The sequence below is a fragment of the Neltuma alba genome, unplaced genomic scaffold (assembly GCF_004799145.2).
Source record: "Neltuma alba isolate B1F8T4 unplaced genomic scaffold, ASM479914v2 tig00001671_pilon, whole genome shotgun sequence".
In the NCBI taxonomy this organism is placed as follows: domain Eukaryota; kingdom Viridiplantae; phylum Streptophyta; class Magnoliopsida; order Fabales; family Fabaceae; genus Neltuma; species Neltuma alba.
The window spans coordinates 10,833-22,965 of record NW_021632565.1 but is presented as its reverse complement, the minus strand read 5'-3'; the positions used below and the strand labels follow the sequence as shown (position 1 = coordinate 22,965).

At 32.4% G+C, this 12,133-nt stretch overlaps 1 protein-coding gene across 1 annotated transcript; it reads left to right on the top strand.

Annotated features, from left to right (window-relative positions):
- Positions 1-761: 761 nt before the first annotated feature.
- LOC114761336 (putative 12-oxophytodienoate reductase 11) lies at positions 762-6,360 on the top strand. The gene is made up of 4 exons (XM_028950683.1): positions 762-888; positions 1,116-1,256; positions 4,262-4,392; positions 5,517-6,360. The coding sequence occupies exons 1-4, from the start codon at positions 767-769 to the stop codon at positions 6,296-6,298; spliced, it is 1,176 nt and encodes a 391-aa protein (XP_028806516.1). The 5' UTR covers positions 762-766; the 3' UTR covers positions 6,299-6,360.
- The last annotated feature ends 5,773 nt before the right edge of the window (positions 6,361-12,133 follow it).

The window sequence follows — 12,133 nt, the reverse complement described above, 5'->3', positions numbered from 1 at the left end:
TTCTTTCTTTTTTACCAACAAACAGTTGGTTTAGTGGTGTATGGCCCCATTAGATTCTTTTGGGTCTCGAATTTGAGTCCTAAAAGATACATCATTGTTGAGAAGGGGAGCCATGAATAAATGCAATAGGATCTAGAAAAATTGCCGGATTATAAGATTAAAAAAAGCTTTTTTTTTCCCAGATTTTTCAAAAAAAACAGCCAATAACTTATTATAAAAAGACGGCAAAAAAGAATTGTAAGGCAGGATCAAAAAGTCAACAGCGATGCCTAAGTTAGGATAAAAAAAATCCAACACGAATTCCCAGTTAGAATAAAAAAACAACAAAGATTTCAAAGTTGTGATGAAAAAGGGAATCAAATAATTCAAAGTTCAAAAAATAAAAAAATAATAAATGCTCACATTTACTCCTCCGGTCCTATTTATAGGATAGAGAGAGAACATATTTGTTTGTTCTATTTATAGGGTATTAAGAGAAATTTTTTATATGAATATACAATTTTATCCTTCATTTATTATTGTGTTAACTTTGTTTACATGAGATATAATATATATTAAATAAGAATAGAGTTGAAAAGTTGTTTAACTTTAAATGAGAATTATTTAAGGTTTTTCTTGATCTATATAAAACCTTTTAAAAGTAACTTATAAAACAGAATAGTAATTTATAATTAAATCTCTCTCTCTTCCTTTCCCCTCAATATAATATTTAAGCGTCTCATCTTCTCTCTCTCTTGTTACGCTGTGAGGAGGACGAAGACACAGCATGAGTTCTGAGGAAAACGAAAACAAATTAACCGAAGCCGAAGCTAAAGATGCCGAAGCCAATTTACAAGTCAAACCTCTCTTCATACCATACAAGATGGGAACTTTCAATCTATCTCACAGGTTTCACTTTACATTCTTATGTTCTGTTTCTTTCTTCTTTCTTTTCCAAGATGGGAACCTCCATTTTCTGTCTCCTCTTCTCTGCAAATCTATGTTCTTCGGGTCAAATTTTCTAACCCTTCAAATTTACCGTTTTATAATTATTATTTAGTGTGATGTTAGAATTTAAAAGATAAATGGATATGCTTATAATTGATTGACACAGATTCTATTTTACATTGATACAGAATAGTGTTGGCACCCTTAACAAGAACAAGGTCCTATAACTTCATTCCTCAGCCTCATGCTGCTTTGTATTATTCTCAAAGGACAACCAAGGGTGGATTCTTGATTTGTGAAGCCTCAGGGATTTCTGAAACTGCACAAGGGTAATTAATAATCTTTTTCCTGTCTTAATTCTAAAGATTGTTTGGTTCGCAGAAGAAAATAGAAAAAGGAGAAAGAAGAAAATATATTAGAAAAACGTGATCTTTTAGTCATTAAAAAGCTTATTAATTATGTCTTTGATTCGAATACGAAAATTACTCATTAGTAGTATAATAGTGTGAACAAGTTGCTATTTGGGTTCGGCCCCAGCAATATTCAGTTGCATCAAACCCAACTAGATCCATTCTTCTTTTATCGAAAGAAATTAGTGTAAGCTCATTCATCTTTCTCATTGCATCGATTTTTGCATATTATCCGTCTTTCTTTCTTCCTTTTTTTTTTTTTTGCCAACTTGATATTATCTGTCACAGAAATACTTTCTTTTTTCATGTTTTAAAATACTTGTTAATTCAGATTCTAAGAATGCATTAAATTTTTTATTTAAATTCCTGTTTTGCCATTGTTAATTTCAGATTCCAAGAATGCATTAAATTAGGAATATTATTTATTTAAAGAAGCCTAAGGGCATTTTGAAATTTAGTTTAAAAAGGGAATTTTGAAAAAGTAATAGATTAATTTTATAATGATTTCCTTTCTATAAAAATTTGTTTATGTGACAGCTAATATGAAACGGAGAGGAAGATTTACTAGGATATCAGTCTATATTTTTTTGGTGGGGAAATCATACTTCCTTTTTATTGGACCCACACCAATTCATTATATTGATGAATGATAAATAGTGAAAAAAGATATCCCTGGGAAGCTTCCACCCCCCGGTAGGGGTGGAAACAGGCCAGGCCAGGCCAGGCTTTACGCTTAACAGGCCAGGCCTGTATTGAAGCCTGTTGGCCTGAGCTTGGCCTGTGGCCTGTGACAGGCCTTATATTCAGCCTAAGCCTGGCCTGTGTAAAAGCCTGGCCTGGCCTGAAGCCTGTTAAGAAGCCTGCATTTTTTTAAAAATATTTTAAACATATTTAAATCAACTCAACATTATAATAACTCAATCCAAATTATATAAAATACAAACATAAAATTATCTAAAATATTTAAGTGAAAAATATTTAATATTCAAATGGTAGTATATTATTTTGTTGTTCATGTTTCAAATTATATTATTTAAGTGAAAAATATTTAATAACTTGAGGAGAAGATGTAGTTAAAATGGTCACAATACAAGGGATAAACAGAAATCAAATTCATAGAGGGGTTATTTCTATTGTCAATTGTTGGTGATGTACGTTAGAAAAACTAAGTAGTTTTGTATAGGTAAATAAAAGTCAAAAAAGACAAACACAAAATCATCATCGGGCAGTAGGATTTGAATGAATAACAAAGTGCATATTATAGAAATCATCATCCAAGGTATATTGAAGAGTAATCCAAACATGGTCTTATTCAGGATAAAAGTGTGGTATTAGGCATATTACAATATTAATCAAAACATGGTATTATTTTAAAAAGGTTAATTATAAATTTATAATTATAATATTTTAAAAAAAATATAACAGGCCCAGGCCGCCTAACAGGCTTAACAGGCTTATTAAAGAGCCTGGGCCTGGCCTTTTAAGAGAAACAGGCCTTTAAAAAGGCCTGAGCCTGTTTTAATTTGGAAATAGGTTAGGCCAGGCCAGGCCACAGGCCCCTGACAGGCCGCCTGGCCTATTTCCACCCCTACCCCCGGGGTATCAGGTACAACGAACGAAAACAACTATCTTAAGACCATAGGGGGGGACTTCTCAAGTTGAGCCTCAGCCTCTTCCCCCTGAATGTGCATGATAAATGATATTCCTGGGAAACATTAATTGGCTCTTGGTTAACGTCTTCTGTGTGGTTTATTTGCTTACATTTTATATTGTTTTATATTATGATACTGGTTTTTTTGTTTAGCATTATATATTCCTTCCTCTAATTGTACTTGTTCCACCCTTGAATAGACCTTACTCGTCATTTTCTGTGGTGGAAAAGCAATCAACACACACAATCCTTACTGAAGCCAAATAATCCCTATAATGTGGCCGTAATTAATGGCTGCTCACTCATTTTACTCTTCGTGGAAAAATGTTGTTCAAAAAATCTCTGTTTGATTTCGTTCAACAGGGCCCGCCACATGGTGGAACCAATTAGTGCTGAGTGATAGGTACTATGGTGCCGTTTAAATATAGTTTTGGCTGTCCGGATTTAAGATTTTCCACTCATGATTATGAACTGAAAATAGTTAATACAATTTTTGGTCTTTCAAGGTTGTCCCAATTTTGGTTTTATCTCTAAAGTTTCAAACTATAGATTTTGGTCTCTCAAGTTTCTTTTCATTAAAAATATTGGTCTCTATAATTCAATGAAAACCTGAATTATTTTGCCTTCTGAAAGACCAAAACTTATTGTTTGAAATTTAAGGAACCAAAATCAAAAGGAGAGCAAACTTGGAAGACCAAAAATTATATTAGCCAAACTGAAAAAGTTATTCTTTGAAAAGGGGACAGTTAAGAAAATTTCAGATTTTTTACTCATTAAAATAGTTTTTTTAAAATATAAAAGTAAAAAAAAAAAATCATTCTTGAGTGCTCATCGCTACGATGAGATTGCACGGTCCAAATATAGTTTCAATAGTCAAAAATTTAAAATTTAAAATATATAACTGACAGTTAATAATATATATTTAATTCTATCCATATTAAAATATTAAATTATCACAAATATAAAAATAAAATTATATTAAATTTCAATCATTCAAGCAGTCTAGATTTGATCCTTGTCGCTAACCCATCATCCGTCAGTCAAAATTAAATTTAAACGGTTCAGTTGAGTGTCCATTACCCAAAACCGTTTGGCTCTGAGACTTCAAAAGAGATTGTGAAGCCTTCTTAATATCACGTCCCCGTCACACAGAAAAACAAAAATATAGATTTATTTATTTATCTTTTTGTCAACGAGAAACAAAATATTGAATCTGAAAGCATGTTCCTTCTAATAAGTACATATTACGTTTGTTTTGGTGTAACAACTGCAGGTACCCGAACACTCCTGGAATTTGGAAAAGGGAACATGTAGAAGCATGGAAACCAATTGTTGATGCTGTTCATGAGAAAGGAGGCATATTTTTCTGCCAACTCTGGCATGCTGGAAGAGTCTCCAACTACAGTACCTCTCTTTCTCTCACACACGCATTTCGGGCAAGAGGACTCTAATGCCTCACTCTTTAATGCCCCACAGAAGTCCCAGCCTCTCAAATATTTTTCTTTTCTTTGTCCTGGTTATTATATATTGGGTTAATTAATCTGTAAGTCCTTATAGTTTTAACCAATTTTGAATCAGGTCCTTATAGTTTTTTTTCTTTTTATTAGGTCCTTATTCTTTCACATGTTTTTAATTAGGTCCTTACATTTATTTTTCTTTTTATAAAGTCCTTATAATTTTCCTAAATTCCTAATCAGGTCCATGTTGTTTTAATTTTTATTTATTAGTTAAATATAAACTTAATTAATTAGATTACTGAAATATAAAATATTAATAATTAAATTAAATTAATATAAGTAATATAATTAATTAATTCAGATAAATTTTTTAGAACAAATAATATTTTTTTGCTGGAAAAAAATAAAATTATTGTAATAATTCATTATTTTTAGAATATTATTGTTTATAAACTAATATTAAATAATATATACTATTTTATGATTATAGAATAGTATTATTAGAATTCATAAAATAAAGAGTAAAAAATTTAGGGACTTAATTAAAAATGAGATGAACTTATAAGGACTTCATAAAAAGAAAAATAAATACAAGGACCTAATTAAAAAGATGTGAAAGTATAAGGACCTAATAAAAAGAAATAAAACTATAAGGACCTAATTCAAAATCAGTTAAAACTATAAGAACTTACAGATTAATTATCCTTTATATATTCTACATAAAGTTAGTAACATTTTTACATCTTATTGACATGAAATGATATAATTTTGAAGTTTAATTTTTCTCTGATTTTGTAGAGAAAATTACTCTAAAATAGTGCAATTCTGATTCTGATCTACTTTCGTGAAAAAAAAAATAAAAAAAAACTCAAAACTGCACTATTTCGTAGATATCAAAATATCACTGAATTTTATGTAGAATCAAATTATCAATACATAGAAGGGAAAAATATTTAGGAGGTTGAGGCATCACAAGAGATACTAGAGGGTGAGGCATTAAAGGCTCGTTGCCCACAATTTTTATGCTTACAAAAGGAGGATTATATCGATGATGGTTGAAATGATGGACAGATTACCAGCCTAATGGCGAGGCTCCATTATCAAGTACAGACAAGCCAGTAAGACCTAAAATTCAAGCAGATGGAAGCAGAATTTCAAAACATCCACCACCACGTCGGCTTCGAACAGATGAAATCTCAACGCTTGTAAATGACTTCAGAGCAGCGGCCAAAAACGCTATAGGAGCAGGTTTTGATGGAGTTGAGATACATGCTGCAAATGGTTACTTACTGGACCAATTCCTCAAAGACCAAGTGAATGATCGAGACGACATTTATGGGGGCAGTTTAGAAAACCGTTGCCGTTTCCCTCTTCAGGTAGTTAAAGCCGTTGCTGAAGAAATCGGACCTCACAGGATTGGTATTAGGCTCTCTCCTTTCACAGAATATAATGATTGTATTGACTCTGACCCTCAAGCTCTGGGAATTCACATGGCTAAGTCATTAAACCAATATGGGATTCTGTATTGCCATGTGATTGAGCCGAGAATGGTGTCCCTATTAGAAAGATGCGATGATGAGACTCGCTTCTCTTTGAGACCTATTAGAAACGAGTTTGGAGGTACCTTTATTGTTGCAGGTGGATATAATAGGAATGAAGGGAATGAAGTGATTGCTAATGGAGGTGCTGATTTAGTTGCGTATGGTCGCTTGTTTTTGGCAAACCCAGATTTGCCTTTAAGATTTCAACTTGATGCTCCACTCAATAAGCCTGATAAATCCACCTTCTATACGCAAGACCGCGTGGTGGGCTATACAGATTATCCCTTTCTTCAGCTTTCTAACAGTCAGTAGAATTGGACTGAATTAGTCAGTCTGAAGGAGAACCAGCCAATGGTATACTCCGCAATTTAATTACCAGAAATAGCGGAGAAGTGAACTGGTCAGAACCAGTAAAAACCTGTTAGAACTGGTATTTCTTTTTGTTTTCTTTAATTTTTAAATAACCCAAAACTATGCTGTTTGGTGTTTTTATTTTGTACTTTGCTTGGTTTTCCTTTAGTGTCATATACATTTTATAATTTATTGGTAGTTCTAATTAATCATGAAAGCTCTTGCTAATTTAGTTTGGGCAATTAGTCTGGCATATGCTTGATGATTTTAGTTGTTGTAATAGACGACAGAAAAAATTAATTTGACAGTCGTTGTAATTTTATCAAATTTTAAATCAGGTCCTTACAGTTTTTTCCCCCCTTTTTATTGCCTCCTCATGGTTCACTACGTTAAAGGTGTTTATTAACGAAAGAATTGACAACTTTAATGGAGTGAATTGTGAGGATGCAATAAAAAGAAAATAAAAAGAGAGCTATAAGGACCTGATTCAAAATATGATGAAATCATAAAGAATGGTAGATTAATTCTTCTTGGACAATATTTTAGTAATTGGATAAGTATGAGATTATGTAGTTTCAGACCTATATATGCCTGAGACTAATGTGAACAAGTATTACATAACATGCGTGGGTATGTTCGACAATATATTGGACAAGCTAAGTTTGAGATCGTGTAGTTTAACACATATGGATTAGACTTATATTGTTTGGAAATTTTGTTGGTATGAAGGATTTAAATTCCAGTACGGACACTTCCTGATTTTGTATAAAAATATATCAAGTCTTTCTAATTTACAAGATTTGCAAATGCAAACTTTTCCATTATTTTTCCTGTAAATAAATAATAATAAAAAGGTAGATGTTTGAAACTAGAGTCCTCTAATTTCAGATTTTAGGAAAAACCATCTTTGAAAAAAGGCACTAATCGTGATTTCAAAAAGGGAAAACTAATCTGTTAGTTCTTGTACTTTCACCCAAATTTGGAAAAGGTCCGTGCAGTTTTTTTTATTTTTTTATTCACTCCTTATTATGTGGTCTATTAACTGTGCAAGTTCTTCTGTATATGAAACATGGATTTGCCGTTAATGAGGAATCTTGGCCAGCTTACGAAGCACACGTACTAACACGGAAAGGGAAAAATGTAGGACACTAGAGTTTACGATTCAATTTCATTCTTCATTCAACAAGGTATGTACAAGGGAAAAGTGATCCGGCCGATATCATGAAGGCCAAGGATCAAAGAGAATTTATGATAGGATACAACCGGAATAAAATTCAAATCCTAATTTTCACAAATCAATAATAACTAACTTAATCTCTGCCTATAATATCTAAGAGAAATATCAACACTCTCCCTCAAGTTGGGCTATAGATGTCAATCATGTCCAACTTGTCAACAAAGTGTTCAAACCTGTCCCTTGGCAGACCATTTGTGAGAACATCAGTTGTTTGCTCTTTGGAGGGAATATATTTCAACTCGATAGTACCATTGTCTATTTTGTCTCTTATGAAGTGTTTGACTATTTCCACATGTTTAGTTCTATCATATTGGATCAGATTATGTGAGATACTAATAGCAGTCTTACTGTTTGAGTACAATTCAATGGCCGGGTAGGTTTAGATTCTTATTCAGTTCTTCAAGAAGCCTTTTTAGCCAAATACCTTCACAAATTCCAAGAGCTACAACTCTAAACTTTGCTTCCGCACTGCTTCTCACTACTACACTCTATTTCTTACTTCTCCAAGTCACCAGGTTACCCTAAACATATGTGCAGTACGCCAACGTGGACTTTCCATCTTCCTAGTTACCAATCAAGTCTGCATCTGTGAAGATTTCAATGTCGTGTGTCATATCCTAAAAAATTTAACCCTGGTATTCGAAGTTAAAAATTAGGTCAGGGATCAATAGAGAAAGTAGACAAAAGGACGAAACAACTTTTGGTATAAAACTCAGATAGGATCCGAACTGATATTTTCAAAATATCCTGTATAGTCTAGACAAGATATAAATGGGTGTCAGAAAATTGTAAAATTCCCTAAATATAGGAAACATAAAGATTTGAGGCTACAAAATATCATAGGAGGTTCCAGAGGTAAAAAATAAATGAAAATAAATTATTATAGAATTTTCAAGATTTACCAGTATTTTTGACCTGGACAGGGTTTTTAAAGGAAAATTAATTATTTAAGCTACCCAAAAGCCCCAATAAATTGGTGAAAAATAGGGATAAATTATTTGGCTTATTTTTATGAATTTTAAAATTATCCCTGGTGTCTAGATGTGAAGAGAAATATTTTTGGGAATTTCAATGATAAAGCTTTAGTAGTAAAACCTTATTTTTGGAGGAATTATGATTTAAGGGGTTAAAGGTGGAAATAAATTCCACAAAAATTCATATGGTCTTTTTACAATATAAGAAGATTTTTCATGATAAAAAATGAATTTTTGGAGACCCAGAATAATTATTAAAAGTTACAAGTGAATAGTAACTGATAAAACATAATTTGACTTGGACTTGATGTTTTATGATTGGGCCACTTCCTTTGCTCCTTCCTAATTAGATTTAGGTTGGATTTGGGCCAAGAAAACATGTAAAATTTGTACAGCCCATGTCTCCTTCTATTAAAGAGTCTAAGCCTAAGTTTAAGCCCATATACACATAGGACACTTGGCTAGGGCTGAATTTAGAGGCATAAGAAGGGGGACACATGGCCTCTATGTTGGCAAAAATTTAGCCACAAATTCAAGAGGGAAGGTTGGCCAAAACACTATTAGTGGCAGTCTTACCCAAGAAGGGGGTGAATTGGGTGAGTTATAAAATTTAAACATATTGAAAACAGTGATATAAATAAAAAACAGAGAGCGTTGAGTTAGAAAGATTTCACCGCAGAGTGAAGGCATAGGATTTATACTGGCTCGATCTTAACCACTTGACCTACATCCAGTCCTCAAAATACTTGTAAGATTTTCACTATACTCCAAGATTAAACGGGCTCTTGGCGTCTCAGTACAGTAATTAATTTTCTCAATCACTCCCCCTTACTACCTGTAAGGTTACAATCCCTGTCAAGAGTCCACATTCTTGAGTTACTCTCTAAAAGTGAGAAAAGTAGGTGCATCAATCTCTCTCATAGAGTGAATGAATATGAAACATTGAAGCTCAATGAAAAACAGAGTATCGAATGCAACAGTAAATATTTCAGCAGAGTTAGCTCGCGTATTAAATGACTCATTCAATGCTCTTCACGCCTTTTATAGTTGGAGAAGTTTAATTAACCATTAGACTGAAGAGCTTCTAGCTGTTGGAAGTTCTGTTGCATGTTTTTCCAATTGTAACGGTATTCGCCATTAATGTTCCTGACACAATAGGCTAAGGGCTACTAAATATCCGTTGAATATCCCTTTAGAACGAAAATTATCAAGATAATTGATTGAATAATAATTGATATTCATATGGTAGTTGGAAATAGAGTCAATCAATCACTAGATGCAGTAAACATGATCTGAACATTCTTGATTAAAGTCATGATCGATAACTGGTTGATTGATCAAGTTATCCATTAAACAAAGTGAAAGAATTTGAAACAGATAACTATATCTATCGATCAAGTTATGGATTAACCATTGATCTATCAAGTGATCGATAAATGAAAAGAGTGACCTTTAAAAGATTAAGCAGGAAAAGGTTTAAGATTACCAATGGCTTTGAGTCCCTTTAAAATAGAGAGTTAAGATAAACATGAAGACTGAGAAAAGCTTGAAGAGTAATATTCAACAGATTTTGATAATCACTATAACTTGTTGTTGTTAATTGAAATGAGTCAATGATCGATCAAGTGATCAAAAACTGTTTGATCGATCATGTGATTGATAAAGCTGAGTGAGAGAGAAACAGATTTTCAAAGAACAATGATCGAGTACTTTATCGATAAATGAATGATAGAAAAACTGATCGATAAAAAGTCAAGAAAAGTATTTTATGATGAAAGCAAAGATTGTATAATGTTTGAGTAGTTTATCGATTAAAGATTGATCGATCAAGTGATCGATAAAATATTATTTGAAAAACATAGTAAAAAATCACGGGATAAAACTTAGTCGATCACGTTATGTGAAAACAGAATATTCAGAAGTTTGAATGATCAATCATGTCATTGATAATTAAATGATCGATCAGGTGATCGAAAACATAACTTAAAATAGTAGGTATAGAGAGATAGTGATGATTGATCATTTGATCGATAAAGGTGCAGAGAGATAGTGATGATCAATCATTTGATTGATAAATCACTGATTGATTAAGAAACCAGACAACAACTTTGAACAAAAACAAATCGATAATCCAATGAGTTATTAAGCAATGTTCGATCAAGTTATCAATAAATCTCTGATTGATAAAGTGATCAATAAATGGTGAATGAAATAGAATATAACTTAAGTAGAAGAGCTTTACCATTTATTTCTCTTCTTATCGATAACTTATTTATCAATCATGTAATCGATAAATGCTTACCAAAATTAAAGTGATCAAATGATTGATAATTTTCTGTAGACTTCTATACCAAATAGTGTTAACAATGATCAATTAATTGATCGATCAACACATAAAATTTGAATTATCTATCAATTTATTGATCAAACTTAGTACCAACCTTCAAGTACACAAAGACATTTTATTTGATACTTGATCGATTACCTTTTGATCGATCAGGTGATTGATCAATGTATTAAACCAGATCATACTTGATTTGTTATCATCAAAACTTTAAATCTAACAAGCACTCTATAAATACCCCCTCAAATTGAACATTTTCAACCAAAATTAGAGAGGCCTTGGGTAGGTGCTACCAAACTGAAAACTCAAGCCTAAAAGAGAGCCTTAGCTGTGTATTTGGAGGAGAAAACATGAAGCTTTGATCAAGGATCAATTAAGGTAAGTTTGGGCTTGATTTTGGTTAAGACTTGTTATGGTTAAGAATTCAAGTTGTAATTCAAGATCCTTGTGCTGTCATGTTTTGGCTAAATTGAATATGTGTTAGGAAAGGATAGAAGCTTTAAATATAAGCTTGAGTTAACATGTTTAACTGGTATTTGTATTGATTTTTGGAAGAAAACCAAGTTAGGGTTTTAGGAGGTTACCTCTCAGTCAAGTCAAGTTCTTGGGGCAGGAGTTTGTTTCAATATGTTTTGATGATTCCAATGAGTTCAAATGGTGTTTTTCTGTAGGAAAACACCAAGAAAAAGTGTTTGGAAGCATTGGAAACAAAAATAGGATTTTTAAATTCAATAGGGACCCTTCTCGGCCAAGCTTAGTTCATGGGAAGAAGTGTGATTTTGTTAAATCTGATTTGATATTTGATTTCTACATGAAAAATTGGGTAGGAATGGCACAAGAGATTTATAGAATCAAAGAAGGAATTATTATGTCAAAAATCAAGGAAAAAGGGGATTTAATTGGTTTAAGGTTAAGCTTTTGAAATCAAGTTTGAATGGTTGATAATATATCTTGTAATTGTGCTTGAATTGGTAGGTTTTATAGAAAAGAACAAAGGAGAACATCAAATCCTTAAGAGGCCGAATTGAATCAAGGATGAGAGGCAGCATTGGATCTATAATTTGATTTTTTTTTCTTACTTGCTTAATGTGTATGTGTTGCTTGCTTTGTTTTGTCATGAGGTGATTGAGCTATGCTATGATAATGGTTGTTTTCCTATGCTTGATATGCCTTGGCAAAATGCATAGGGATATATTGATGTGGATGTGTTTTAGCTCTCTTTCCATGGCACTATGTATGGC

What these genes read in the sequence shown, in the direction of transcription:
- LOC114761336 (XM_028950683.1), top strand. Translation starts at nt 767, where the DNA reads ATGAGTTCTGAGGAAAACGAAAACAAATTAACCGAAGCCGAAGCTAAA. An exon ending in ACTTTCAATCTATCTCACAG is followed by an intron (nt 889 to 1,115) that starts GTTTCACTTTAC and finishes ACATTGATACAG; the next exon opens with AATAGTGTTGGCACCCTTAA. An exon ending in ATTTCTGAAACTGCACAAGG is followed by an intron (nt 1,257 to 4,261) that starts GTAATTAATAAT and finishes TAACAACTGCAG; the next exon opens with GTACCCGAACACTCCTGGAA.